Consider the following 26845-nt stretch of genomic DNA (forward strand, 5'->3'; position numbering starts at 1 on the left):
TCAGCCATAGACCATATGCGATCCTCAAAGCAGTAAATTGAGAGAGAAAAGAGAAGCACTTAAAGACTGAGCCCTGGGGCACTACAACACTTAGGTTTTAATTTCTTTGACTAATTTCAAAAGTCAAAGAGGTAAGAGAAAATCAGCAAAAGACACTGAAACAGAACAGCCAGAGAGATGGGAAGAAAACCAGGAGCACATGGCATTCTAGATGCCAAGTAAAGGCAGTGTTTTAAAGGAAAGAGATTCTATTGATAAGTCAAGTAAGACGATGACTGAATATTGACTATTGGTTTTAGCTGCCTATCTGTTGTTGATGACTTTGATAAGCATGTTTTCAGAGATATAAGGTTGAAAGTGTAGCTGGGGTAGGTTCAAGGGACAGTGGGAGAGCAGGAAGTGTATACAATAAGCCTGAAACATCTTGTCATACTAGGAAGCTCAAACTCTGCCAAAAGTACTACAGTTCTGTCAAAAGGACTGAGGAGCTACCCTGAATAGGCTCTCACTGGTCAGAGATAGGACAATTTGAGCCCCAACAGGAAAAAAACTATAGCGGATTGAAGCACATCAAATATTTTTAAATCTATGTGAGCTCATAATGATACCAAAAAAAATTTATATGGTCACCTTTGGAGAACACTAGGCAACTAACTCATTTTTTTTGAAAGCTGGTAGTTAAAGGGAAAGAATCAAAGATTCAACCTATGCTTCCTATACAATCTACTATTCAGTGTAACTGAACAGTTAATGAGGGAACCTTCTTTTTATACAAGTATTCCAATTAATAAACAATGATTGAATGACAGAATTTTGCAGGCCCTAATGAATCAATGTATCTAGGTCACAAAAAGAGAGACAATGGGACAATTATGCACTTAGGCCTATCTTAATTGAAAACCCATGCGCTTCCACTACACCTTCCTGCTTCCATTCAAATTAAACCAGGTCGACTTACATCACTTTGTCCCAAGAGTAATCAAAAAGAGGCAAAATCAATAGTCAGTGAAGGAAGAGTATCCTCAGGCTGAGGCTGAAGATTCCATATCTGCGGAGTAGAAGCAATCTTCAATGAAAAAGGTGAGACTTTCAGTGAAGATTCTCTTAATCTCCAACAGTTTAAAAAGAAGATGGAGAAAGAGAACTTGTATACACACAACTACCATCAAAGTGATCTGAGATCAGCCTGATCTAGGTCCCAGCAACCCACTTTGTTTGACAGACTGTTACCAGAAGGAAATACCTCACACCTCTCTCCTCCTGCACAAACCAGAGGTGGTACTAACAGCCTTGGGAGTTGGTCAGGTCAGAGTTGGAGTCCTGGCTGCCCCATCAGTTAACTGTTTGACCTAGAGAAAGTTACTTTCACCAGTCTTAATTTTCTTACCTGTAAAATGGAATGGTTCCTATAAAACCTACCATTCAGATTGTGAATGGACTTCAGAACTGTTGAGAGAATTAGCTAAATTACATGATGTATGTGTCATCACCATACCCAACCTCCCTCTCTCTCTCTCTCTCACTCTCCTCCCTCCATCCCTCTCTGTCACCTCCCTTCTCTATACATTTATCGTTACAGTCTCTCAAGGAACCATGATGTAAAGAGGTGAAGGAGGAAGAGGAACACCCCAGGCCTTGTGGTCCATACCTTATCTAGTGCACCATCTTTGTCCTGGCAGATTGCAAGCAGATAGATGGAGGCTCTGAAGACCGTCAGAGGGGGACGCTCGCCCTGGTCCTGCAGAGACAGGAGGAAGCTTTGCACAGCCACAAATAACTCTGTCTCTGAGACAAACCTGTCGGCCAAGCAGAGTCTGAGTGAGAAAAGTAGAGATGGCTGTCCTGACTTGCCACACCCTCCTTCAGTCATTGTTTTTCTGCCCCAGCACGTCCACAGCCTGATGACACCTTGCACAAAGAGTGTGCTAATATATACTTACAAAGCATTGTTACACAGGCACAGCACATGGTTCTATGCTTTGTGCAAAGCTCTGTTAGGGGCCGGAGACTCCTCACTCACACCTAGGAGGTGAAGTGTCTGCCAGGTGGACCAGCACAGTCAAAGAGAAGGATGCTAATTCTGGGGCTCAAGAGTCTCTGCTGTGGTATCCAGCCCACCCCTCTTTATCATTAAACATTTGTGTGTTTGGTGGGTTATTTCTGAGGAAGGGAGACATCTATAGCTGTACATGTAAGGGAGATAGGGGTGAGAAGGAGACTGACTTTTCAGTCTTTTATATAAAGAGTAAAGTATAAAAGGTATGTACCCTTTTAAACCTTTTAAATTTTCTACCCTGGGTATGTCTCACTTATTAGATTAAGTACCTAACAAAATTAAGCACTTTTAAATGGTGATACTAAATGTAAACATCCTGGATTGTGTTCTGGAACAGGAAACAGTAAAGGAAAACTAGTGAAATTTGAATAAAGTTTAGTTAACAGTAAGGTACCATTACATAACTGGTCAAATGATTTTCAGCCAGGATGCCAAGACCACACAATGGGGAAGGGACAGCCTTTTCAACAGATGGTGCTGGGAAAACTGGATATCCACATGTAAAAGAATGAATGACATTGTATCCTTGCCTTACATGACATAAAAAATTAACCCAAAAAGGATGGAGACCTAAATGTAAGACTATAAGCTTAATGGGTAGGAGGCTTTACTTTAGAGTGATGGAAATGTTTTGGAACCAAATAGAGATGGTGGTTGCACAACACTGTGAATAGGCTAAATGCACTGAACTGTTTACTTTAAAATGGTTAGTTTCATATTATATGAATTTTACCTCATATAATTATTTTTTAAAGCTTAAGGTAGAACAGTCCTTTGATTTTATAATTTTAATAGATTGTATAGTGATTCTTAAAACCAAAGTAAACTACTGGAATTTTTTTCTGTGCATAAACAACATCCTCAAGAATACCAAGGAATTCTCATTAGCATTCTAAGACTATCTCTCAGCACTGTGACTACCCACCTGTCTTAACCTGCCTCCAAGCTGTGAGCCCTTCAGGAACACAACCCATTTCTACTTCATTTATCTTTGTGTCCCCAGTGTCCAATACCAGGCTTGGAGAGGATGCCTCTGTGAATATTTCCTGAACAGAACTGAGCTACAGATGTGGGACCCACCGTAAGCCACCAGCTCTAAGCACTGACCTATCCTCATGTACGTAGGCCAGGTAGAAGAGAAGCAGGATGCAGTACTGTTTTTGGCGAGCAGTTCCCTCCACATGCTGGCGATCAGACAGAAAGACAAGGCTTTCAGAGCTCCTGCTGCTTATCTGGGGCAGCCCATGCTGCAGGAATGCAGACACTGTAGAGAGTTCTGGGGAGGGTAAGCAGATAAGCAGGCTAAGAAAGCTACACAGAGAACACAGGAGAACAGGTAATGAGCAAATGAGTACCTGCTAATTGAACAGTACTGCACAGGGTAGCAAAGGTACCTACAGGATATAAAGGAAATCAGTCTCCTCTTCCTTCAGGCTTCAGCCTACCAGAAGGGACTAATGGTGACACATGGAAGGACACGGATACATTCCTTCCTTCATTCATTTGGCCAATGTTCACTGAGTGGCTACTCCAGCCCAGGCTCTGAGACACAGGCCCCACCTCCAAGAATGGGTGGCTGGTGGGAAAAGACAGATAATGAGACAGACAATTGCAGGACATGTGATCACTGCCATGTTCAAGTGTGGAGGAGGGAGTGACTGACACCACCTGGGGTGGGGAGGGCAAGCTCAAAGGGAGGGAACTGTGGAGTGTGAGCAGAAAACAGGCAGAGAAGGGAGGGAAAAGAATCCAAGGGACACAAAGCAAGGCGTTCAGAGACCCAGAGGCACACGAGAGCATGTCACCTTTAAGGAGGGTCAAGGAATCCAGTCTCACTGGACTGTCAGTAAATAGGTGTGGATGTCAGCAACTGCAAAACTCTGTGATGTCATTTGTAGCTAGACTGTGAGAGACACTGAATACTAGGAAATAATTGGATTTTATCCTGAGGGCAGATTTCTGGATTTCTTATAAAACTTCTGTTTCATAAAAGAAAAGATATTTTAATACCAAAAGAGTACGAAAGAAAAGGACTTGAGAGCTTAAAATACGAATAAAGCCAATTTATGGACAACTCACTATATTATTTTCCATATTTCTCCATGAACCAGAGAAAACTCCATTACTGTCTGACAATTTCCCTGATATTTGGAGACCATGGGTGAAGGCCAGGGAGTTGAGATGTTAAGACTTGGTTTTCAGACAGATCCTTTCAGCAGTACGTGGAGATTTTTTGGATGAGAGACCGAAAGCAGAGGGCCAACTTGCAGGTCAAATGAAAGACTATGTCCTTCAAGCACAGTGGACTTAGGGTCAAATGCAGGGTGAGAATGGAGAATGTCCCACAGCAATTTAATAGTAGAGCTAGGTCAGTTTTCCTAATTCTAAGTTGAGTGCTTTTTCTACCAAAGCACACTGTGATCATTACAATAAAAATGAACCTAACACCCTTGAGCCTTGCATGTCTACCTGTCCTGTCTCCTGATACATAAAAGAAAGAGGCGGTCTGCATGTAAGGTGTGCCATTCTCCCTGGTGCTCAGAGATTTGTCAAGGGCTCAGAGTCAAAGGGGACAAATATGTGGGGCCCCTCCTATTTATGGGCGGGGGACAGCAGTGGGGCTATCAAAAGCACAAGGAGCTGCTGTGAAGCACTGCCAACATGCCCTTAGACTACCACCATGGTGGAAGTCTTTAAACTATTCTCTCTGTGGGCCGAGCACACCTGAACAGGCAGAGAGCCGATATCCATGCAGAGAGGAATCGCATGTATAGTGAGAGACCTAGGAGCCAAGCCATGTTGGAAGGAATGAGAATATCCACCTAGGCTGCTGTTTCCTGCAGCATTGTGTCTGAGAAAAGACAAAAGAGAAAGAGAGATTTGGGAAGTGGAGGGAGATAGCACAGTCTTCATAAATGTAAAAAGATGAAACACAGCCAGCACCAAGTCTTACCCACAAAGAAGGTTTAATGTTTGTTGAATGAATGAATAAAACAATGATTTAAATTGTTTTATGTTATACCAAGAGAGAGGCCTAGGACAGAAGAACCCCTTAGGGAAGATTATAATCATTACTGTATCATGGAATTTACCAAGTAAATGCAGCCTCAGGTGGTAAATCATAAATGGGAAGGTACGTCACTGCACAGCAGCACCTGGACCTCCCCTGGCAAACAGCAGCAGCTCAATACTCAACAAAAGGAAAACCTTCCAGCTTTCAGCATTGCATCTACTATTCCCTCTCCCTAGATTCTGCATGGGCCTCCTTTACTTCACTCAGACCTCCACTAACATGCCACCTCTTCATGGAGGCCTTCCCTGACCACCCTATCTACCATGTACCTCCTCCCTCCATCACCCTCAATCCCTTTGCCCAATTTTATTTTTTTATGACACCTGTGCATTCCTGACACAGTATCTATGTATTTATTGTCTGCCTCTCCCATTCCATGAAATCAGGACTTTGTATTCCAAACTCTATTATCAGTACCTGGAATAGAGTCTGGCACATAGTAGATGCTCAAGAAATATTTCTTTAATGAAGGAACAAAGAAATGGAACAGGCTGCTCAAGATATTTTGAGCAGAGGTCTCCAGAGGTAGTAAGCAGGGAGCAAGAGGCCTGGTATGAGGAAGGGGCAGGGGAGATGGTCAGGAGGAAGAATTGTGCTTGGTAAGCTTTAGAGCCTCAACCCTTACAATTTAGGGGTCCAGGAACCTTGAGTTCCATTGTTTTCTGATTGTTTCCTCACCTCTCTGGGAGTCAGTCTAATTTCCTCATTCCGTCATTCCATAATCCCTAAGCTTGAAGCAAAGGGATCTTATTATCATTACTGACTCATTACCCAGTCAATCAGCAAGGCATCCAGACTCTAAATGACCACCACAGACCTCAAGAGTGGTCAAACTATAGCATCTTACCTTCTTCGGAAGGTGGTCCTGTCTTCTCTGGAGCTGAGAGGAGGTTGAGGCACATGTAGTACAAGAAAGTGGAACACACCTGGTTCAGGGCTGAGTGACTTAAAGGGGGAAGAGGAAGAGAGAACGAGAGGACATTGCTACTTTGGCTGGGATAGCATTATCCCTGCCATATACTCGGAACCACTGTTTTCTGTCAGAGCCCAGTGAAATTCTAACCAGAGCCCTGTAGAGGAGTTCTGGAGGTGGCTATGAAAATAAATATGGAACTCGGTGTCCTAACTGTAACTTAAGCACATGACCCATATAGGCATTCACTAAAATTTTACTGAAAAAATACATCAGGAAGGGCTACCAAGCTCCAGTTTAATAAAATATATGAACAAAAGAAGTGCTCCTAGGTCAGGAAAGGGTTGGGGAGTACTAGTAAAGAAAGAAAGCTGTTGAACCCAAGACGACCAGTCAAGGAGAACTACAAACACCCAAAACGGTGGCTTTGAATCCAGATGGATCCCTGTATTCTCTCATTAACACTGGGTGTTTTATTCAGAGATACAGAAGGTGAACTAGATACTGTATTGTACTCACCATGCAGGCTGTAGGCAGTTAACAAATGGAACCAGCCAAGTAAATGCAGATTCAGGTGGCAAATCATAAATGGGAAGGTACGGAAGGCTGCTCTAGAAGCCTAACAAGACAGACTGAGGTGGCAACCTCTCTACTTTGAACAAGTTTTTCCTCTGGAATTGCTGGGCTGGCAGCAACTATATGACTCTTTCTTGATGGACACTGTATCCACTACCCTCTGAGGGCCTTGGTTCCCCCATTTGTAAAATAAGGGGTTAGACAAATGATCCCTAAGAGCCTACCCAGTTTTGCTGTAACAGGAGCCCATCCAAGTATCATGGAGTGAGAGCCTTACCAGAACCAGGTAACATAAAAACTATAGAAGCATGTCCAGCCCATACCACCAATTGATGAACAATTCTGACAGTGTCATTTCCCCCATAGTCCTATGACTAAACCACACCAGTCAGAAATTTCCACTTGACATCAGCCCCTATGCCACTAATTTTGCTTGGGAACATACATACCTCAGGCTGCTGCAGAACCTAGCCTTTAGTTCCAGGGTCAGTCGTATGAAAGATGAGGAAGCTTAGGAAAAGTGGGAAGAAAGCAGAATGCAGTTTAAAGCAGATGTGTTACAGACAGTCTCAAGTCTGGGTGGTACCAAAAAGCACTGGTTTTGGAGTCATGAAGACCTGGGCTCAAAATTTGCTCCATCAATGTCTAGCAGTGTGACTTAGGAACACTTGCTTAACTTCTTAGAGACTCAGTTTCAGTATCTATACCTCACAAGTTGTTGTGAAGCTAAGTAGGATAAATGTATCTAACAAAGATGTTTAGCTCAGAGCAGGTGCTGAATAAATGTTCATCTTCTTCCTTTCTGAATTATCTTCCACTACAGTCTGCTATATTTGACAAGGACCTAGGAAGGACACATCTTGTTCTATATCATTTCCAAATTTTGTAGAAAACAACCCAGTTTCAGATTCAGGAAGAATAAAGGGTAGTCACTACTTTATCCCAAATCTGGATTGCCTGTGGGGAAGGATTGGTTCTCAGACCTGAGGTCAGATACCAGTTTCTGCGTTAGCTGGTGGCCCTGGCGCTAGCCCCTATAGTGCCTGCCTCCTCCCAGTCTCCCCCTACCCCATCTTGTCCCACACCAAGGCTCTCTGTCAAAACTGACCTCTGTCCTATCCATCCTGGGCACCTGTAAAAGCAAGATTCTAGACAAAGAGAACATCAAGAGCTCCCACTGCACCAGCTCCAATGTCAAGGATACTCTGCATTCTGTTCTGGAGCTAAAGCATATGGCAGGGAATTCATCCCTCAGAGTTTCACAGCACCTTTCTGGGATACCAGTCTAACTCATGATTCGCAGGGGAAGGGGGCGCCCAGCTTGCCTGCTAAAGGGTCCCTCCTGGCCCAGTCTCTCAGGAACCCAGCGTGTCTCCACCTTCTGCTCCAGGTCTCTGCTCTCTTGGCTGGCACTGCCTGCTCTCTTCCATCTTGCCTCTTGCAGGTTGGGCCCCCAGTCTTGTTCTACCTGGCTTCATGCTGCGCAGCTCTCCCTGCACGTGGCCTTTCACTACATCCCTTGCTCTCCACCACTACCTCCCACCAGAGAGCTGCATTTCTGCACCCATCCACTACTGCAAGACTGGGTCCTCTTGGCTCCTCAAGTTTTACAGGCAGGAAGAGTGGATGCAAGGAAGGAAAGAAGTGTCAGTTGTCACAGTGACTAAGGGGTACAGACATTCAGAAAATCTACATATGTTATCTCATTCAATTCTCATTATTGTCACCATGTTCTAGCTGAGGACATCGGAGACAAGAAAATTAATCTGCCCGATGTCCGTCAACAAGGAGGGGGCGGGGTGAGAATGCCAACCCCCGTGTGCTGATGACAAGATCCTTCTTTTGTCCCTCTCCCGCACAGCCCCCTACCCTCTCCTAGAAACTCCCACTCACATTTTTTACCTGGAATAGCTTCCTGCCTTTTCTGTCCTCTGTCCTTTTCCTGGAGAGAACAAAGATTCCGCTAAACTGTGACAAGGGACCTCCCCAGAATGACCTAGACCATCCATCAGAAACTCCCTCAAATTCCCTAATCAAATTTCCAGACCTGCAAAGTCACGCCCCTCATCTCCCCAGCTGTGGATAGTGGCCTCTTCTCCTTTCCAAGGACCTTGGCTCTGCTGATTACCCAGAAGTCTCTGCTACTCCTTCCAAACAGCTGCTAATCAGGATAAGTGTTTCTGAAGATAGGGAATAGAAAAACCCTCCCTAACTCCATGTCCCCCTCCAATTACACCCCCATTTCTCACCACGCCCTCACACCAAACTTATCAAAAGAGCCATCTATCTTGTCTCTACTGCCTTACTATGCACTCACTCTTCAACTAACTACTGTCTGGCTTCTGCCTCCACCACTCCACAGAAACTGCTGTGGCTGAGGTCACGAGCAGCCACCACGATGCCAAGTCCAGTGGACATTTTTAGGTCCTCATCTTCTTAACCTCCTACCTCTCCCTAATCTACAAGCTCTCTTCACTTGGCTTCCCTAATGTCATACTTTTCTTGTTGTCTTCCTACCTCTCCAATGATCTCTTACCAGTTACTAAAGTCCTTTGGAGTCTCTCATTATTAAGACCATTAAATGTTTCTCTTGATTTTGTCTGGGTCCCTTTGATCACTTCATCTTACCAAAGATCTCACCTGCTCCCCACTAGAGAGTTGGCCCCACAAGCTCAGGGGTCTTGCTTGCTCACTCTACATCCTCAGCCCAAGGACAGTGCCTTTCATGTAGTAAGTGCTCAATAAGTATTTGTTGAATGAATGAAAAGCAGGATGCTAAATACTTCTACATCTACATGTAAAGACTATATCTCCCCCCTGACCTCAGAGTTATCTACCTAACATCTCCACTGGGACATCTCACATTCACCCTGACCCAAACTGATCACATTCTCTACTGCCTTCCCAAATCAGATACTCCTCCGGTAAGTTTCCTCTTGATAAAAAACACCAACATCCACCTAGACAGCAGCCAGAAGCCAAGGCACAACCTGACCATTTCCTCTCCCTCATGCCCTACGTCTAACTGCTTTACCTCACCAACCCGAGTTAACGCAAAGGCTGGACTACTTGCCTCCAACCTGCCTCCCTCTAACTCATGGTCCACACTGCTCGAAGAAGGATCTTTCTAAAACAGAAATTGGAGCCTGTCATTCCCCTTCTAATGTAAGACTCAAAGCCTCTAGGATAAAGTCTAAATTCCTCATGTGGCCAACAAAGCCCTGCATAGTTGACTCAGTCCTGGCTACCCCTCCATGGTAGACTTCCTACTGCATGCGATGTGACAGGAATAAAGGAAAAGGCATTAAACAATTGTAAGAGGCAAGCATAGCACAGAGATTAAGAAAGCAGGCTCCACAGTCAGATTCCCTGAGTTTGAATCCTGTCATGCCACTTCCAGTGTGACTCTGGGCAAGCTAGTCAACCTCTCTGAGTTTCAGTGTGCTCATCAGTAAAATGAGGATAATCATAGAACATACTAGGGTTTTTCTGAGAAGTAAATGAATACATGTAAAGCACCTAAAATAGTACCTGACATATAGTAAGAATTTAATAATGTTAGTTATTTTTAGTTAATTGTTCTTTCCTTTCTTTTTGCTCCCTTTTCTGTTTTTGGCTAGTCCCCCTTCCCATTCTCTCCATCACTACCATTGCCTAAGGAAGATAAAGGAAACAGACTCCCAGACTTACTCTGCAGACTGAGGTATTTATAGCATGAAAACTGGAGAAATGAGAAAGGAAGATTTACATTTGAAAGAAAAAATGACTGGTGAGAGAAGAAAATAAGTAAATGCAAGAAGTCCCAGAGGAGGCTTAAGGAGTCAAGAGTCATTTGGGTTGTTTTGGGAAGGCACTTCAGTGTACAGTTAGACAGCAGCTTTCACACTGTGTACCACTCCCTTAGAAGGCATCTGGAAGTATGTGGGATGTTTATCAGTTGTCGCAATGACTGGGGGTATTCCTGGCATTGAGGGAGTCAGAGATGCTAAACATCTTGTGCAGTCTGAGGGAATACGGAGTATGAGAGTAATGTGAAAGCAGGTACATTGTGGATTCTGAACTGGAACCTCCTTGTTGCTATCAGGGAAGTATCGATAAATCTGAGAACTGCCTTTAAGGACCTTTGATTGCTGGATGATATTCCTTTCCATTCAACACTAAGCAGAGCAATGATATTAATTCTGAATGAATATGTAAACCTCCCATCACAGGTTATGTTCTCTTACAGCACTCTGGGCAGCTGCTTAAGGTGTCTGCCTCCCTTCCAGTTTTCACACTTGCCGGCTACCTACCGAGCTTCTTGGAGAACTTCTCCTTCATGTGGGGAACAATAACAAAGAGACTGAGGAGAATCGAGAGGAAAACTTCCATCAAGGCTGGGTGATTGGCCATCTCCAAGTACCTCTGCAAAGAACCAGGAAAGAGGACACAGCCCAACAGGTCTGAGTCTCTGAAGAAAAAGCATCAGTAAACCTGGCATCAAATCTGGAAACAATAGACCAACCCCTTCCATTTGAAGGGCACGAAGAAAAGCTAAGGAACCTGAAGTCACAGGCCTCCGTCCAAGGCTTATATCTTTATTTAATAAACTGTGTTAAGATACTTTACCTCTCTGGGCCTCTACTCCATAAAGAGTAAGACCTCCCTCCCAGAAACAAATGAGACGTGTAAAACATACTAGACTATATTGCAGCAACACTCATGTTTCTATTAATATAAGCCATAGTAATAATAATAGAGCTTAAAAACTGCCTTCACATTAATTTGTCATGTGATCTTTGAATAGTAATAAGGCAGCCTGGTATAGCAGACAGAGCTCTGGATTAAAAGTAGAGAAGCTTGGGTTCTAGTTCAAGCTCTGCACAAAGTTGCTATGTGCCCTTGGGTCGGTCACCCCCTCTCCTCTGGGTATCTCAATTCCCTATCTGTAAATAGCCAGGGACTCAAACACATAGTTCTTATAAATACCTTTCCTTTTGCTTTTAAACCAGGTTATTTTTTTTATTAAAAAAGTTGATTCATGCTCATTAAAGAAAATATATAAAATACAGAAAAGGAAAAAGCAAGAATAATAAAATAATTCTATGATCTAATTGTAGACCCAGCTCTAACACTTCACAGATCAGGAGGAAAGCAGAGCAGATGAAGTAAACAACGTGCATTGTCCGAGTGTAACCATTAGTGTGTGCCAGTCAGGGCTGCAACCCATGGTTCTGGACAGTTACCTGCCTTAAGTCCCTGGCATGCCAGCTCACAGGCTTCTTCAAGGAAGAGAAGTTCTCCCACCAGAACCAGAGGATGCCTCCCTGTTGCCCCTGCGGTGCCCAGTAGGTGTTTTGGAGGTGCCCTTTACTGACTAGCAGGCACTCACAGGATGTCCAAATCTCAAACAGAACAGGGCTCACCCAAGGTCAGCTGAAAAGTCAACGCCTCTGGACCCAGATCTTACTACTCTTTCCATCTCAAAGCAGCTCTAAACAAAGCTCTTCCAGACTAGCTCTCTCTTCAGAGTGGCCATCTCTCATTTTACAGAACACACATATGTGTCCTTAGTAAAGCCTCGATCACAGACACGCACCGCTGCTCTTTACTGAGCAGAAGGGCACATGGGTTCAGATATCAGCACCAACATGAACTTGCTTTAAAGCCATAGAAACATGACAACGTCATGTTAAAACTGGGGGAAATTATAGCGACCATCTCACAAGGTCAGCAGAATGATCAAATTAGGTAATGAATAAAAGGCATCTATTACTCCATAAATATTACCTATTTATTATCTTATTACTCTTTCTACATTTTCTAAGAGGCATCTATTAGTTTTACAATGGAACACTACACTTTGTTTTCAAAACCAAAGGAAAAATGGCTGCAAGAACAACAGTGCTAAGATCCTCAGAAGTCCAGTTGAGTAGCCGCTGCCTTGTGTCTCTAGACTTGGCTCACGCTCACGTTCTTCTCTCCAAACCTGATGCTGTGCATGGCTCAGGGAAACCTACCATCACCATGGGGATACAAAGGGAGTCGCAGACACTGAGAAGAAATTCTGAGAAGTCCTCCAAGGTGTCTTCCTTCTCAGCACTGGGAGCTGTGAATGGATTCTCCTGGGCAGAAGGCTCACTTTGGAATTCCACAGCCAACCTGAGAAATCAGTGTTTGAGTACCCACCACTACCTATGCAATATAAAGGTTAGAAGCCTCCTCCTGGAAGGATGCTTGGGCTCAGAGTCCAGGGAAAGTATCCCCATCAGCATATCTGGAGAAAATTCAAGAGGCCTCAGTGAGGCAGGGCCTGGTCCTTGGCTGCCTCCTTAGCTTTGTGCTCCCCACCCCCTCTCCCATAATACATGACTCTCCCACCCTACCACCTGTACCTCCCTGAACATGCCACATGGTTTGCTGTTTCACCTCCCTTTGCCTTTACATTTACTGCTTTCTCTACCTGGAATGCCTTCCTCAGATTTGTGACAACGTAATGAACTCCACATATATACATGTAACTGTCTCTTCCTCAAAAGACCATGAGCTCCTTGTGGACAGGAGCCAACCGACTTATCTGTCTACTCCTGCCAGTTAGCACCATGCCTGACACACAGGACGGACAGCAAATATTTGTTAATGTGAACTGAATTAATCCAACAAGCATTCAGTGAACACCTAAAGTCTAGGTTAACTCAGAAGAGGAACAAAGCTGAATGAGACAACCTCATTGCACAGCAACACAGACTTCACCAGGAGGGAATCTTTAGAAACCTCCTACTCTTGCCACCAGTCCTTAAACCTCTTCCACACACCACTCCACATACTCCACACATCCCCAACCCCCCACCCCAGCCAAAGTACCCTGACTAGGCAGCAAAACATCCCATTACAATGTTGCTTCTAGAACTTCTTCTTTGTCTGATTCCCCCCAATACTACCTCCTCAGACCCCTCACCTGCATGCATTTCGAAATCCCTCCAGAGTGCTCAGGAGGAAGTCTCCCCTCCAAAGAATGGCCTCCTCTGACTCTCTACTGGAGGCATGGCCCTGAGGTGAAAAGGAGAGAGAGGAACCTATTAGTCAAGTATCTACTCTTGTGTCCCAAACTATGCTTGGAAGACTAGAGACCAAGAATCTGTCATTCCCATACACCTAATGCTTCCCAAGTGATCTTATATCCTCTCAAATGCAGCCATCTAAGAGCTCCTTTAAAAAAGTAGAAGAGGGAACCTTGGCCACCTGTCTTCCTGTAAGCCACAGGCCTGGCTCTTGTTCTGTCATATACAGAAAGCTGTCACAAGCTGTGGACATTAGCCTAACTAGCTATAATGCCCATATTATTTGTTTCAAAACACATGAAAATCCCCACCCCATCAGGTGTGAAGAGCTTAGTTTCAGAACTTTATCTTGAAAGACATAATCAGCATTCATAATAATAGTGTCTTTTCTGATATTTTAAGTCCATGTTCCATTAAAAGCCAACAATTATAACACATTGAACATTGATCAGATTCTTTCCAAGATTCTAGAGAACCCAGCCTTAAATAATTTTGTGATCATGTTTACCATGACTGCTTGGATGGTATAAAAGACAAAATGTGTAGTAGGCTTGAGGACAAACACCCTGGGGGTATACTATCCAAACTCAGATACCTGCTAATTTTGGACCTTACAGGAAAATTACTTAATTCCTTTGGCTTCAATTTCCTTATCTGTAAAAATAAGGATAGCAATTATTAAGCCTCACAGCTCTGCAGTTAGAGGGAAAAAAATAGTATCTCACTGCAGATGCGTGTGCCTAAGAAAAAGCTATAAAGTAACACACAAAAGTAAGGGAATTATCTTCCAAAAACACTCTACAGCATGATCTCCAGAAGAAGCAGTTGCAGGGCACTGACCTGGGGTCTCCTGCTCAGCGGGGTCTGGGAAAAATCTGCACACCGGCTCAGCATGGCTTCAAGCAAGGCCCGCAGTTGCTTGTACTGCACAGGTGGGGCACTCTGATGGTCCTTCCTGCATCCAGAAAGACAAAAGCAGGCTTAGGGAGAGGTAAGGTGCCCCAAGATACCCTCAGGTTCTCAGGCAGTGGGGGGCAGTGTGATGGATCACAACACAGGTCCAGGACCTGATCTGATTAAAAAAACTCTTGCTCTGACAGTATTCTAGCTGGAGGACTTTGTGCACATTCCTCATCCTCCTTAATCCTCAGTTTCCTCCTCTGTCAAGTAAGTTATTAGTACTTTCCTCACATAATTATTCTAAGGATCAAACTAGATAATGTAGGCCAAGAACTTAGCACAATGCTTAATAGATAGTAGGTCCTTACAAATAACAGCTATGACTATTATTATAGTATTAAGAATACAGGGGGTTTTCTCACTGAGAAGGGCCTCCTGCTGAAAGAGGTATTATCTGGAACTGAAGGTGCATCAAGAGATGTGTATGACCACTGTTCTCAATTAAGTGGTAATAAGCTCTCTTGGGGAAGAGAGGTCAAATTTGCTCTCTGTTACCTTGATAAGGAAATCAGGATCCACAGATAAAAGCTATCAGGACTCAGGTTTTATTTAAGTATATTGAAAATTTTTCTAAGTGTCAAACTCTATAGAGGTAGAGGGGACTATCTAGGAAGGAGTGAGCTCCCCACTTCTGGAGATTATAAACAGAGACTGAAACTATTTTTGGAGATTATAAACAGAGACTGAAACTATTTTTGGAGATTTGGTCATTATGAATATGGGATAAATGTGGAAAGTAACTCTTAGGGTCCATTTCAACCCTCAGATTCTATAGACTCAGAGGAGGCAAGAGTCTTTGACTAGTCTAATTGTGAGCTCCAAGAGGCCAGGGACCAGTTCCATCCTTTCACTTTACCTAAAACAGAGCTAGATGCACTATAAATTGATGCTAAATAGAAAAGACATCAAACGAATGATGGCTACTTGATAGGGTGTAAGGTAGTTGTATTGGTTTCCTAGGGATGTTGTAATAAACTACCACAAAATGCATGGCTTAAAACAGTAGAAATTTATTCTCTCATAACTCTGGGAGCTAGAAGTCTGAAATCAAGGTGTTGGCTCCCTCTAAAGGCTCTAAGGAGGAAACCTGCCTTGCCTCAGCTTCTGGGGGTTGCCAGCAATCTTTGTCGTTCCTTAGCTTGTAGCTACATCATTCTATTTTCTGCCTGTCTCTACATGACAATCTTCCCTGTGTATGTGTCCATGTCACTGCATGTCCAAATCTCTCTCTCCTTATAAGGGCACCAGTCACTGGATTTAAGAGCCCACACTATATGACCTCTTCTTAACTCAATTATATCTATAAAGGCCCTATTTCCAAATATGGTCACATTCACAGATTATGGGTGGGCATGAATTTTAGAGGGATGCTATTCAACCCAGTGCATACCTAAGGAGGAACCTATGTTAACCCTAATGTCTGGGCCCTTTTTGAACTCGGAGAGTAATAATCTGTTGGGCCTTCAAACAGGCACTCAGTTAATTGTTTTAGTTCAGGCTTGATGTCCCCTTTCCTTTGTCATTTCTGTAAGCTCTAAGTTTCTATCCTACACTGACAGTCAAGCCCTGGTTCTGCCATCTTTAAATTCTTTTCAGCAGTTCTCACTCCTCATTCCTCCTTCCACTTGTACTTCCCAAAGACCCACTGAATCCCAGCACCTCAGAGGGACCACATAGCAAACTTTCGGGGAATTAAAGGGAAAAGTAAAATCCTCTAAGGATTAATAACCAGCCCCCTATCCATAACTCTCCACAATTCTGAACCAACCGGCTTTCCAGCTTTTTCATGTAGTCCTCCCCTTCATACAGCCTGCTGGCCAGACTGGCTACTGTACCCTCAGTAATCTCTAAACTTTGCTGCCCTAGTCTGGCTAACCCTGAGCCTTCCACAAACCTAAATCCCTCTCATACCTCACAGCACAGCTCAAATACTTCCTCCTGCCTAAAAGGTGCTACCAATCCCCCCAACGTCAGCCTCAGGGAAACTTCCAGCTCTGCATGGGCACCTCTGACTCATCTCATGCTCCCTGGGATTCATGCCCCAGATTCTGAGATTCAAATCCAGGAAAGGACAAAGGAGGGAGAGAGACAGACTGAAGTCATTGTAACATAAATGTTATTTTTTTGTTTCAATTTTTAGAATCAACCTAGAGTCAAGTCACAAAGACTTAAATATGGTTACAGGAGAGATTATAAATATTAACAATCTTTACAATGTAAAATTAAAGGTACGTTGAGAAGTAGAAGGTAGGGGAGAGAGGGGAAAGACGCAGTTGGGTTAACTAAGTGGGGAGTCCAGAGATACTACTTCAAGTTTGAAGGAACAAGAAATGCAAGTTTTAAGTGCATTATTTAAAGGTTTGAAGATATAAAATATTAACTAGCAAAGATGCCAAGCAAATGTAGAGAAGACAAAATAAAGTGGGCTAAGGTTGATAAAGACAAGTACCAAATGATTTCACTCATCTGTGGAGTATAAGAACAAAGAAAAAACTGAAGGAACAAAACAGCAGCAGGATCACAGAACCCAAGAATGGACTAACAGTTACCAAAGGGAAAGGGACTGGGGAGGATGGGTGGGAAGGGAGGGATAAGGGGAATAAGGGGCATTACGATTAGCACACACAACGTAGGAGGGGCATGGGGAAGGCAGTATAGCACAGAGAAGACAAGTAGTGACTCTACACCATCTTACTATGCTGATGGACAGTGACTGTAATGGGGTATGTGGTGGGGACTTGATAATGGGGGGAATCCAGTAACCACAATGTTGCTCATGTGATTGTATATTAAAGATACCAAAATAAAAAAATCAAGACCTTAAAAAAATAAAAATAAAATAAAGTGGGCTAAATCTTGGTGTTTCTTAATGGCAAGTCAATGAATAATGCCTTAAATTGACAAATAAAGAAATAGCATTATAAGCATACTATTTAGAATTACGGAGATAATCACCAGAACTGAAACTAAAATGAGTGAAAATTAGTTTCCTTTAAGAGGTGGAGGCAGGGGACTGTTTCTGTTCATTAAAATCCTTCTGTGTATTTTATTTTTTAATTATTTGAATATATTACTTTGTTAGATTTTTAAAAGGAAGAACATGGAAATAAAAGAAAATAAATAAATACAGGTTTCTTCCATTGCTTTTCTTTTCAAGAGAGGAAGCATCATGCTAAGGAATAATTTTCCATCTTGACCTTAGGATCTCTAAGTCTCCCTATTCATGTTCACATTCCTCATACACATACGGACTACCCATTAGGAGTGAGGCATATAGCAGTGAAAAAGTCCCTGATCTCTTGGAGATTACATTATAGTGGGGGAGACACAAAACAAATGAATAAGTAAGAACTATTGAGTGTTTGGTAGGAGCTTTAACAGCCTAATTGGCCAGTTAGGGAAGGATACTGTGAGATCTGAATGATGCGAAGAAGCCAGTCATACAAAGATTTAGGGAAGACTATTTAGGCAAAAGGATCAGTAGAAAAGAAATTGGGAAAAAGTCTGACTAAAACAAAAGACTTAAATATAAAAAAGATCATATGCATGAAATAAAACCACATAAAATGCTACTTAAAAACAAGCAGAGATGCTCCACATTGCTAATCATCAGAGAAATGAAAATTAAAACCACAATGAGCTATCACCTCACACCAGTAAGGATGGCCACCATCCAAAAGACAAACAACAACAAATGTTGGCCAGGTTGTGGAGAAAGGGGAACCCTCCTACACTGCTGGTGGGAATGTAAACTAGTTCAGCCACTGTGGAGAGCAGTATGGAGGTTCCTCAAAAAGCTCAAAATAGAAATACCATTTGACCCAGGAATTCCACTTCTAGGAATTTACCCTAAGAATGCAGCAGCCCAGTTTGAAAAAGACAGATGCACCCCTATGTTTATCGCAGCACTATTTACAGTAGCCAAGAAATGGAAGCAACCTAAGTGTCCATAAGTAGATGAATGGATAAAGAAGACGTGGTACATATACACAATGGATTATTCAGCCATAAGAAGAAAACAGATCCTACCATTTGCAACAACATGGATGGAGCTAGAGGGTGTTATGCTCAGTGAAATAAGCCAGGCGGAGAAAGACAAGTACCAAATGATTTCACTCATCTGTGGAGTATAAGAACAAAGAAAAAACTGAAGGAACAAATCAGCAGTAGAAACACAGAACCCAAGAATGGACTAACAGTTACCAAAGAGAAAGGGACTGGGGAGGATGGGTGGGAAGGGAGGGATAAGGGGGGGAAAGAAAGGGGGCATTACGATTAGCATGCATAATGTGGGGGGGGCACGGGGAGGGCTGTGCAACACAGAGAAGACAAGTAGTGATTCTACAGCATCTTACTACACTGATGGCAGTGATTGTAATGGGGTTTGTGGGGGGGACTTGGTGATGGGAGGAGTCTAGTAAACATAATGTTCCTCATATAATTGTAGATTAATGATACCAAAATAAATTTTAAAAAAAGAGTCTTAAAAAAAATAAACAAGCAGAGAACTGGAAAGAACTCTTCCAAATTAAAAATATGAAAGCAGAAATAAAACACTTAATAGAAGGGTCAAGAAAATCTCCCAGAAATTAGTGCATAATGACAAAAAGATGAAAACCTGTCAGAAAACAAAGAAAATTAGATGACCATCCAGGATGTCCAACATCTGAATGGTAGTTCCAGAAAGAGGGAACAAAGTAAACAGTATTGGAAAGAAAAACATTCAAGAGAATTTCCCTAATCTGAAGGACAAGTAGGCCCAGGAAGCTGCCCTGGCCTTGACCTGGCATACATGGAGAGGTGGAAGATTCAGGCACCTGGACCTCTCACCTCAGAAAGGCAGAAGCGGCCTTCACAGCCTCAGCAGCCACCTCCAGCACAGGGCTGCTTACTGCCTCTTGGAGGGCACGGCCAGCATCTCCACACATGGTTGAGCTTGTGAACAGCTTGATCTCCTCTGGCTGCCTGAGAAATGGTAAATGAGGAAGGAGTGAATGAACACCTATCACTGACTCTTCGATGAATAAATACTTCACATTTTTCCTTCTCCAGGCTGGCCCCTACAGTCCAGATGCTCCACCCTTTGCTCACCGAGTCAGGATCTCAGCAAAGAGCAGCAGGCCCTGCTTGTGCAGCTCTGTGTTGTTCATCCTCAAGATTCCCTGCAGGCTCCTCACCACCGACTCAATCCCTACCTCAAAACAACATGGCAGAGATAAGAAGAAAACAAATCCTACTATTTGCAACAACATGGATGGAGCTAGAGGGTATTATGCTCAGTGAAATAAGCCACGTGGAGAAAGACAAGTACCAAATGATTTCACTCATTTGTGGAGTATAACAACAAAGCAAAACTGAAGGAACAAAATAGTAGTAGACTCACAGACTCTAAGAAGGGACTAGTGATACCAAAGGGAAGGGGTTGGGGAGGGAGGGAGAAGGGGATTAAGGGGCGTTATAATTAGCACTCACAATATAGGTAGGTCACTAGGAAGGCAGCATAGCATGGAGAAGACAAGTAATGACTGTAGCATCTTACTACCCTGATGGACAGTGACTGCAATGGGGTGTTGGGGGAGGACTTGATAATATGAATGAATGTTGAAACTATAATGTTGTTCATGTGAAACCTTCATAAGATTGTGTATCAATGATACCTTAATAAAAAAAAAAACATGGCAGAGGTCAGGGATTAAGGCTTGATACTTCCTTCCCTGCCTGCCCAGGAGAGGTGAGAATCTCTGGACAGAACATATTTGCTGGCAGCCTCACATGGATGGGCTCTGACAAGGCTGAGCTGATGGGATGGGACTGTGAGATCTTTGAGGACAGACTTTTATCTGATTCATTGCTGTCTCCTGAAAATCCAGCACAAGCCATAGCACAGGCCCTGGCAATCAAGGTATTTAGTGAATGCCTAGTGACTGAGCTGTGCCTTCTCCACTAGCCACATTCCTATTGCTCCTCAAAAATCAGGTCAGACCCGCAGTCCTCCAGGCCTTCCCTGATCTACTCAAGGAGAGCTCTGTGCCTACCCTGAGCTCCCACACCTCCTATGTGTCCCTCCAGCAGAGCCGTAGTCAGCTTATTTCTCTCTTCCCTTCCAGAAGACGGGGACCACATTATATATCTCTCTTAATCTCCAGGTCCCAGTCTGGTGCCTGGCATAGAATAGGAACACAGAATATAAAATGATTGACAGAATGTGCCCAGTCTAAAAATCCAGATATGAAATAAAAAGTCCCAGACAAGGAAAGTATTACCAGGAAGGAAGAGGAAGGGTCAGTTTCAAGAAACTTTGAAAAGATGAATCAGCAAAACTTAGGACTGACTGGATGGATATATATCTGGGCACAGGAAAAGACTGAATCCAAGGCTGAGTAAAGCTGTTCTTAAGATGCAACAAATTCATTTAGTGGCTAACAGGATGACCCTTCTCTTGCTAAACATATATATTTCTGCTAATTAGTGAAAAGAACTGTTGGTATAATTGCTTGCTCATGGAATCTGGTAATGAGTTTGAGCTGATGGAAATGACCAGACCCTGCACCTTCCTCAAGGTATAGGCTAGCCCCCATCTCTGCTATTGCCACCCAACTTCAAAGTGCTGTCCACTCAACCCAGAGCTATTATAGGGCCCTCACTACCAACCGTACACCGTGTGGCACTTGGAAAAGAAGAGTGGCTCTTCTGCCAGGAGTATCAAACAGTTGTAGCTGGACCAGACAAGCACTTCGCTGGAAGAGGAAAGATGCTCAAAGAGGAACTCTGGCCGGAGAGATGGGGAGAAAACAGTAAAGGAGAGCTGTATGATCATGATCCCTTAACTAATGCCAGGGCCTTGAATTTATACAGCATCTTACACCTGTTCCTTCATTGTTCACACACCCTCTCCATGAGACATGATTATTAATTCACAGAGAAACCTGGAAAACACCCTCAGTCTAACGTCATCTTTTTAACAGATGGAAAAACTGAGATCCAGAGAGAGGTATTGTTAGTGGTAGAAGTGGGACTAGAACTCAGGTCTCCTAATTCTCAGGATGGGTAGCAGCATGTTATAAAGACTGTTAAGAGCTGAAATAGGCTTTATTTTTATATACCTTGACTAGTCCTGCTTTATGTGCCATGACTAGCCCTGTTGATTTAAATCAGTTATTTCCCTTCTCTGATCCTCAATTTCCTTATCCACAAAAGAGCAAAGATGAGGACCTAAATGTGGTTAGCACACCTCAGGGCATATTTCTGGGCTTATAACAAGCACTCAAAAAACATCAGTTCCCTTCACCTGCCTGGTCCCCAGGTCTTTGTACCACCTTCATTTATTCCTTCATGGTCAAATAAATGACAAAGGTCAGTAACAAATTGCTTGAGGTCAGATAATAAATCTGTAGCAAGAGGACTCAGACTTTATGAGTCCTACTTCCTAGAGTCTGTCATGCACAACTGACCCTGCCACCAACCCATCCCTCTTGTGTGCCCTGCCAACCCCCAACAGGACTGCTGCTACTGGTCCAGTCAGAACTCGGGGGGCCTCGGTGGAGAAGGTTAGAAGGCATTCCCTACCTGGGATGTCAGCATGGATGAAGGCCAGGGCATGCTTCACTGGGGAGGGGACCAGCACCGCAGTTATACAGTGGGTGCTGGCCACCTGCAGAGTCTCGTCTCTTGAGAGGAGAAGCTGGAAAAACAAGCAGCATATAGTGCCACAGTCATGCTCCTGACAGGACCCAGGGGAAGTGGCCAGGGTGTGTGAGTCATCTCTGAATCCCTCCTGCACTAACACAGCACCAGGCACAAGGATGGTGCTCAGGGAGAGCAGTTAAGGGTTATGGAAAGCAGTCTCTATGAACAGCAGCACTGGAAGTAGAATAGAAGAAACACAATGGCACTGGAAGAACACAAATGCCACCACCAAGAAGGGCTCAACTTTCATTAACAAAAGTACTTTCAAAGCCCTTATCTGGTTTTGATGTTTGCAGCAAACCTGGGACAAAGCAAGGGCACATTCGAGGAAGAGCTTCACTTTACAGAGTGTACAGAAGAGTTAATGTAGCAGGCCTGAGACTGTTAACCTGAGAAGGCCCTGTGTGCAAGGTTGACCACTAACTGGGTATGGAAAGTTAAATTTGGGCAGGGTTCCCCCCACCCTAGAACTGGTAAGAATACCTCACTGACTAACCTATTTGTGCAAACAGTGTAGTTCATGCTGAACATGTGCATTCTTTCTGAGAATCTGGAATTTTGGCACATGCAAAGCAGAGGATGCCTGTGTGACCAGCCAGACTCCAATAAAAATGTTGGCACTCAACATCACTCTAATACCAAAACCAGACAAAGACACCACAAAAAAAGAAAATTACAGACCAATATCCTTGATGAACATAGATGCAAAAATCAGCAACAAAATATTAGCAAATTGAATTCAAAAATACATCAAAAAGATCATCCATCATGACCAAGTGGGATTTATTCCAGAATGCAAGGATGGTACAATATTTGAAAATCCATCAACATCATATACGACTTCAACAAAAAGGACAAAAATCACATGATCATCTCAATAGATAGTGAAAAGGCATTTGAGAAAATTCAACAGCCAATCATTATAAAAACTCTCAACAACATGGGTATAGAAGGTAAGTACCTCAACATAATAAAGGCCATATATGACAAACCTACAGCCAACATCATACTTAACAGCAAAAAGCTGAAAGCTTTTCCTTTGAGATCAGAACAAAACAAGGATGCCCACACTCACCACTTTCATTCAACATAGTACTGGAGGTCCTAGCTATGCCAATCAGAAAACACAAAGAAATAAAAGGCATCCAGATTGGTAAGGAAAAAGTTAAACTATCCCTGTTTGCAGATGACATGATATTGTACATAAAAATCCTAAAGAATCCACCAAAAAACTACTACAACTAATAACTGAATTAAGCAAAGTTACAGGATGCAAAATTAATACACAGAAATCTGTTGCATTCCTATATACTAATGATGAATGAGCAGAAAGAAATCAGGAAAACAATTCCATTTACAATGGCACCAAAAAGAATAAAAATACCTAGGAATAAACATAGCCAAGGAGGTGAAAGACCTATACTCTGAAAACTACAGGACACTCATGAGAGAAATTAAAGAAGACACCAATAAATTAAAACACATCCCATGCTCATGGATAGGAAGAATTAATATTGTCAAATGGCCATCCTGCCTAAAGCAATCTACAGATTCAAGGCAATCTCTATCAAAATACCAACAGCATTCTTCAAGGAACTAGAACAAATAGTTCTAAAATTCATATGGAACGGCAAAAGACCCCAAATAGCCAACACAAACTTGAGAAGAAGAATAAAGCTGGGGGGATTATACTCTCCGACTTCAAGCTCTACTACAAAGCCACAGTAATCAAGACAATTTGGTATTGGCATAAGGACAGACCCAGGATCAATGGAACAGAATAGAGAGCCCAGATATAAACCCAAATATATATGGTCAATTAATATACAATAAAGGAGCCATGGATATATAAGGGGAAAAAGACAGCCTCTTCAACAACTGGTGTTGGCAAAACTGGACAGCTACATGTAAGAGAATGAAACTGGATTATTGTATAACTCCATACACAAAAGTAAACTGGAAATGAATCAAAGGCCTGAATGTAAGTCATAAAACCATAAAACTCATAGAAGAAAAAATGGGCAAAAATCTCTTGAATATAAACATGAACAACTTTTTCCTGAACACATCTCCTTGGACAAGGGAAACAAAATAAAAAACGAACAAATAGGACTACATCAAACTAAAAAGCTTCTGTATAGCAAAGGACACCATCAGCAGAACAAAAAAAAAGGCATCCTACAATATCGGAGGAAATATTCGTAAATGACTTATCTGATAAAGGTTTACATCCAAAATGTACAAAGAACTCAACACCCAAAAACAAATCAACCTATTAAAAAATGGACAGAGGATCTGAACAGACACTTCTCCAAAGAAATACAGATGACCAACAATCACATGAAACGATGCTCCACATCGCTAATCATCAGGAAATGCAAACTAAAACCACAATGAGATAGCACCTCACACCAATTAGGATGGCCAACATCCAACAGACAAGAAACAATAAATGCTGGTGAGGATGCAGAGAAATGGGAACCTTCTTACACTGTTGGTGGGAATGTAAATTGGTGCAACTATTGTGGAAAGCAATATGGAGGTTCCTCAAAGAACTAAAAATAGAAATACCATTTGACTCAGGAATTCCACTCCTAGGAATTTACCTGAAGAAAACAAGATCCCTGATTCAAAAACACATATGCACCCCTATGTTTATCGCAGCACTATTTATAATAGTCAAGATATGGAAGCAACCTAAGTGTCCTTCAGTAGATGAATGGATAAAGATGTGGTACATATACACAATGGAATATTATTCAACCACAAAAAGAAAACAAATCCTACCATTTGCAACAACATGGATGAAGCTAGAGCGTATTATGCTCAGTGAAATAAGCCATGTGGAGAAAGACAAGTACCAAATGATTTCACTCATTTGTGGAGTATAAAAACAAAGCAAAACTGAAGGAACAAAACAGTAGCAGACTCACAGACTCCAAGAAGGGACTAGCATTACCAAAGGAAAGAGGTTGGGGAGGGAGGGAGAAGGGAATTAAGGGGCATTATAACTAGCACTCACAATATAGGTAGGTCATGGGGAAGGCAGTACAGCACGGAGAAGACAAGTAATGACTATACAGCATCTTACTACACTGATGGACAGTGACTGCAATGGTGGGGTGAGGACTTGATAATATGAGTGAATGCTGAAACCACAATGTTGTTCATGTGAAACCATCATAAGATTGTATATCAATGATACTTTAATTAAAAAAAAAACATTGGGCACTGAGACTCTAATGAGCTTGCCTGCTAGGCAACTTTTCACATGTGTTGTCACAAATTCATTGCTGAAAAAATTAAGTGCCTCATGTGTGACTTCTGGTCTTCTCCTGGTGTGACTCTTGGAAGATTGTGCCTCATTTTCCCCCTGGACTTGACCAAACACCTTATCCTTTTGCTGATTTTTCTGTGTATTCTTTTGCTATAATAAATCATAGCTGTGAGTTTGACTCTACACTGAGTCCTGTGAATCCTCCTAGTGAATTATCACACCCAGGGGTGGTCTTGAAGACCCTCAACACACAGAGCATGAAATTAAAGCTCACTGAGGTTGAGTTACTTACTCCAGGCCACCTAGCTAATAAGTGGCAAAGCTAAGTAGAAACCCAGGCCAGCCACATCCAAATCTAGAAGTCTTCCCACAACTGAAATGCTTCCCCCATCAAAATTCTAGATCAGGTTACTCCTCTACTCAAAATATTTCAGTGAATTTCCATTGTACTCTGAATAACTTCCAAACTCCTACTTGGTACCATAACTATTAGGAATTCCTATAATAGTTTCAGAAATCAAGGAAAGGGTTAGCTACAACCAGATTTTAAGTGTAGTAGAAACTGGCCTTCTGGGGAAAATGATGAGTAGAATATATATCACAAGACAAAAGAGAGTGTACCTGATCTTAGGGCTTCCAAGGAAAAGGACCAACTTACACTTAAATCTAGTAGAAAAGCATCTGAGGCCTGCAAGCTTAAACCCATCTCAGTCATATTAGAGTTAAAAATGGACACACACTCAGCCTTTCTTTTAACATGTAAAGTTGTTTCTAGATATTGATCTTTACCTTGTTCCCTTTTCTGTAGGAAATGACATGTATTTATAATATGCTAGTGATGTAAGGCAAACCATTATTCTGTGTACCTCTAAGAAAGAAAAAGAGCTATAATTAAACTATGACACACCATTGATGGCAAAATGTCTCCTAATTTCAGAGCTCTTAAAATGTGGGGGGAAAATGTGTCTTACAAAAATGATATGTTATCATTAAACAAAACAATTACTGGTTTAAAATGCATATTCTATATCATGTTGAGAAAGAAATACTCCAACTCTATTTTTCCATGATAAAATAATGAAAATCTATCTTTAAAAAAATGCTAATTTTTTTCCAGACCTATGAGAACATGCATGACTTTCCCTGCTTATTCTCTAGTCTCAGGTTGGGCCACTTCATCTCCCACCCCATCCCACTGGCCTCCATCTGTTTCTGGAACACATCAACGATTTCCCTTCCTCTGACCTTTACTTGGTGTTCCCTC

At 42.5% G+C, this 26845-nt stretch overlaps 1 protein-coding gene across 1 annotated transcript in view; it reads right to left on the reverse strand.

The window, feature by feature from the left end:
* Positions 1 to 26845, reverse strand: part of MEI1 (meiotic double-stranded break formation protein 1) — an 87869-nt gene that overhangs the window by 48524 nt on the left and 12500 nt on the right. Inside the window, exons 8-19 of the mRNA XM_036931495.2 lie at positions 22185 to 22299; positions 21270 to 21386; positions 19710 to 19809; positions 19449 to 19583; positions 14499 to 14613; positions 13556 to 13647; positions 12618 to 12759; positions 10911 to 11022; positions 7068 to 7128; positions 5977 to 6074; positions 3164 to 3332; positions 1649 to 1796 (exon numbers count right to left, since the gene is read on the reverse strand). Coding sequence (XP_036787390.2) covers positions 1649 to 1796; positions 3164 to 3332; positions 5977 to 6074; positions 7068 to 7128; positions 10911 to 11022; positions 12618 to 12759; positions 13556 to 13647; positions 14499 to 14613; positions 19449 to 19583; positions 19710 to 19809; positions 21270 to 21386; positions 22185 to 22299 — 1404 coding nt within the window. The remainder of the gene's footprint in view (positions 1 to 1648; positions 1797 to 3163; positions 3333 to 5976; positions 6075 to 7067; positions 7129 to 10910; positions 11023 to 12617; positions 12760 to 13555; positions 13648 to 14498; positions 14614 to 19448; positions 19584 to 19709; positions 19810 to 21269; positions 21387 to 22184; positions 22300 to 26845) is intronic.

The sequence above is a fragment of the Manis pentadactyla genome, chromosome 10, assembly GCF_030020395.1.
Source record: "Manis pentadactyla isolate mManPen7 chromosome 10, mManPen7.hap1, whole genome shotgun sequence".
In the NCBI taxonomy this organism is placed as follows: domain Eukaryota; kingdom Metazoa; phylum Chordata; class Mammalia; order Pholidota; family Manidae; genus Manis; species Manis pentadactyla.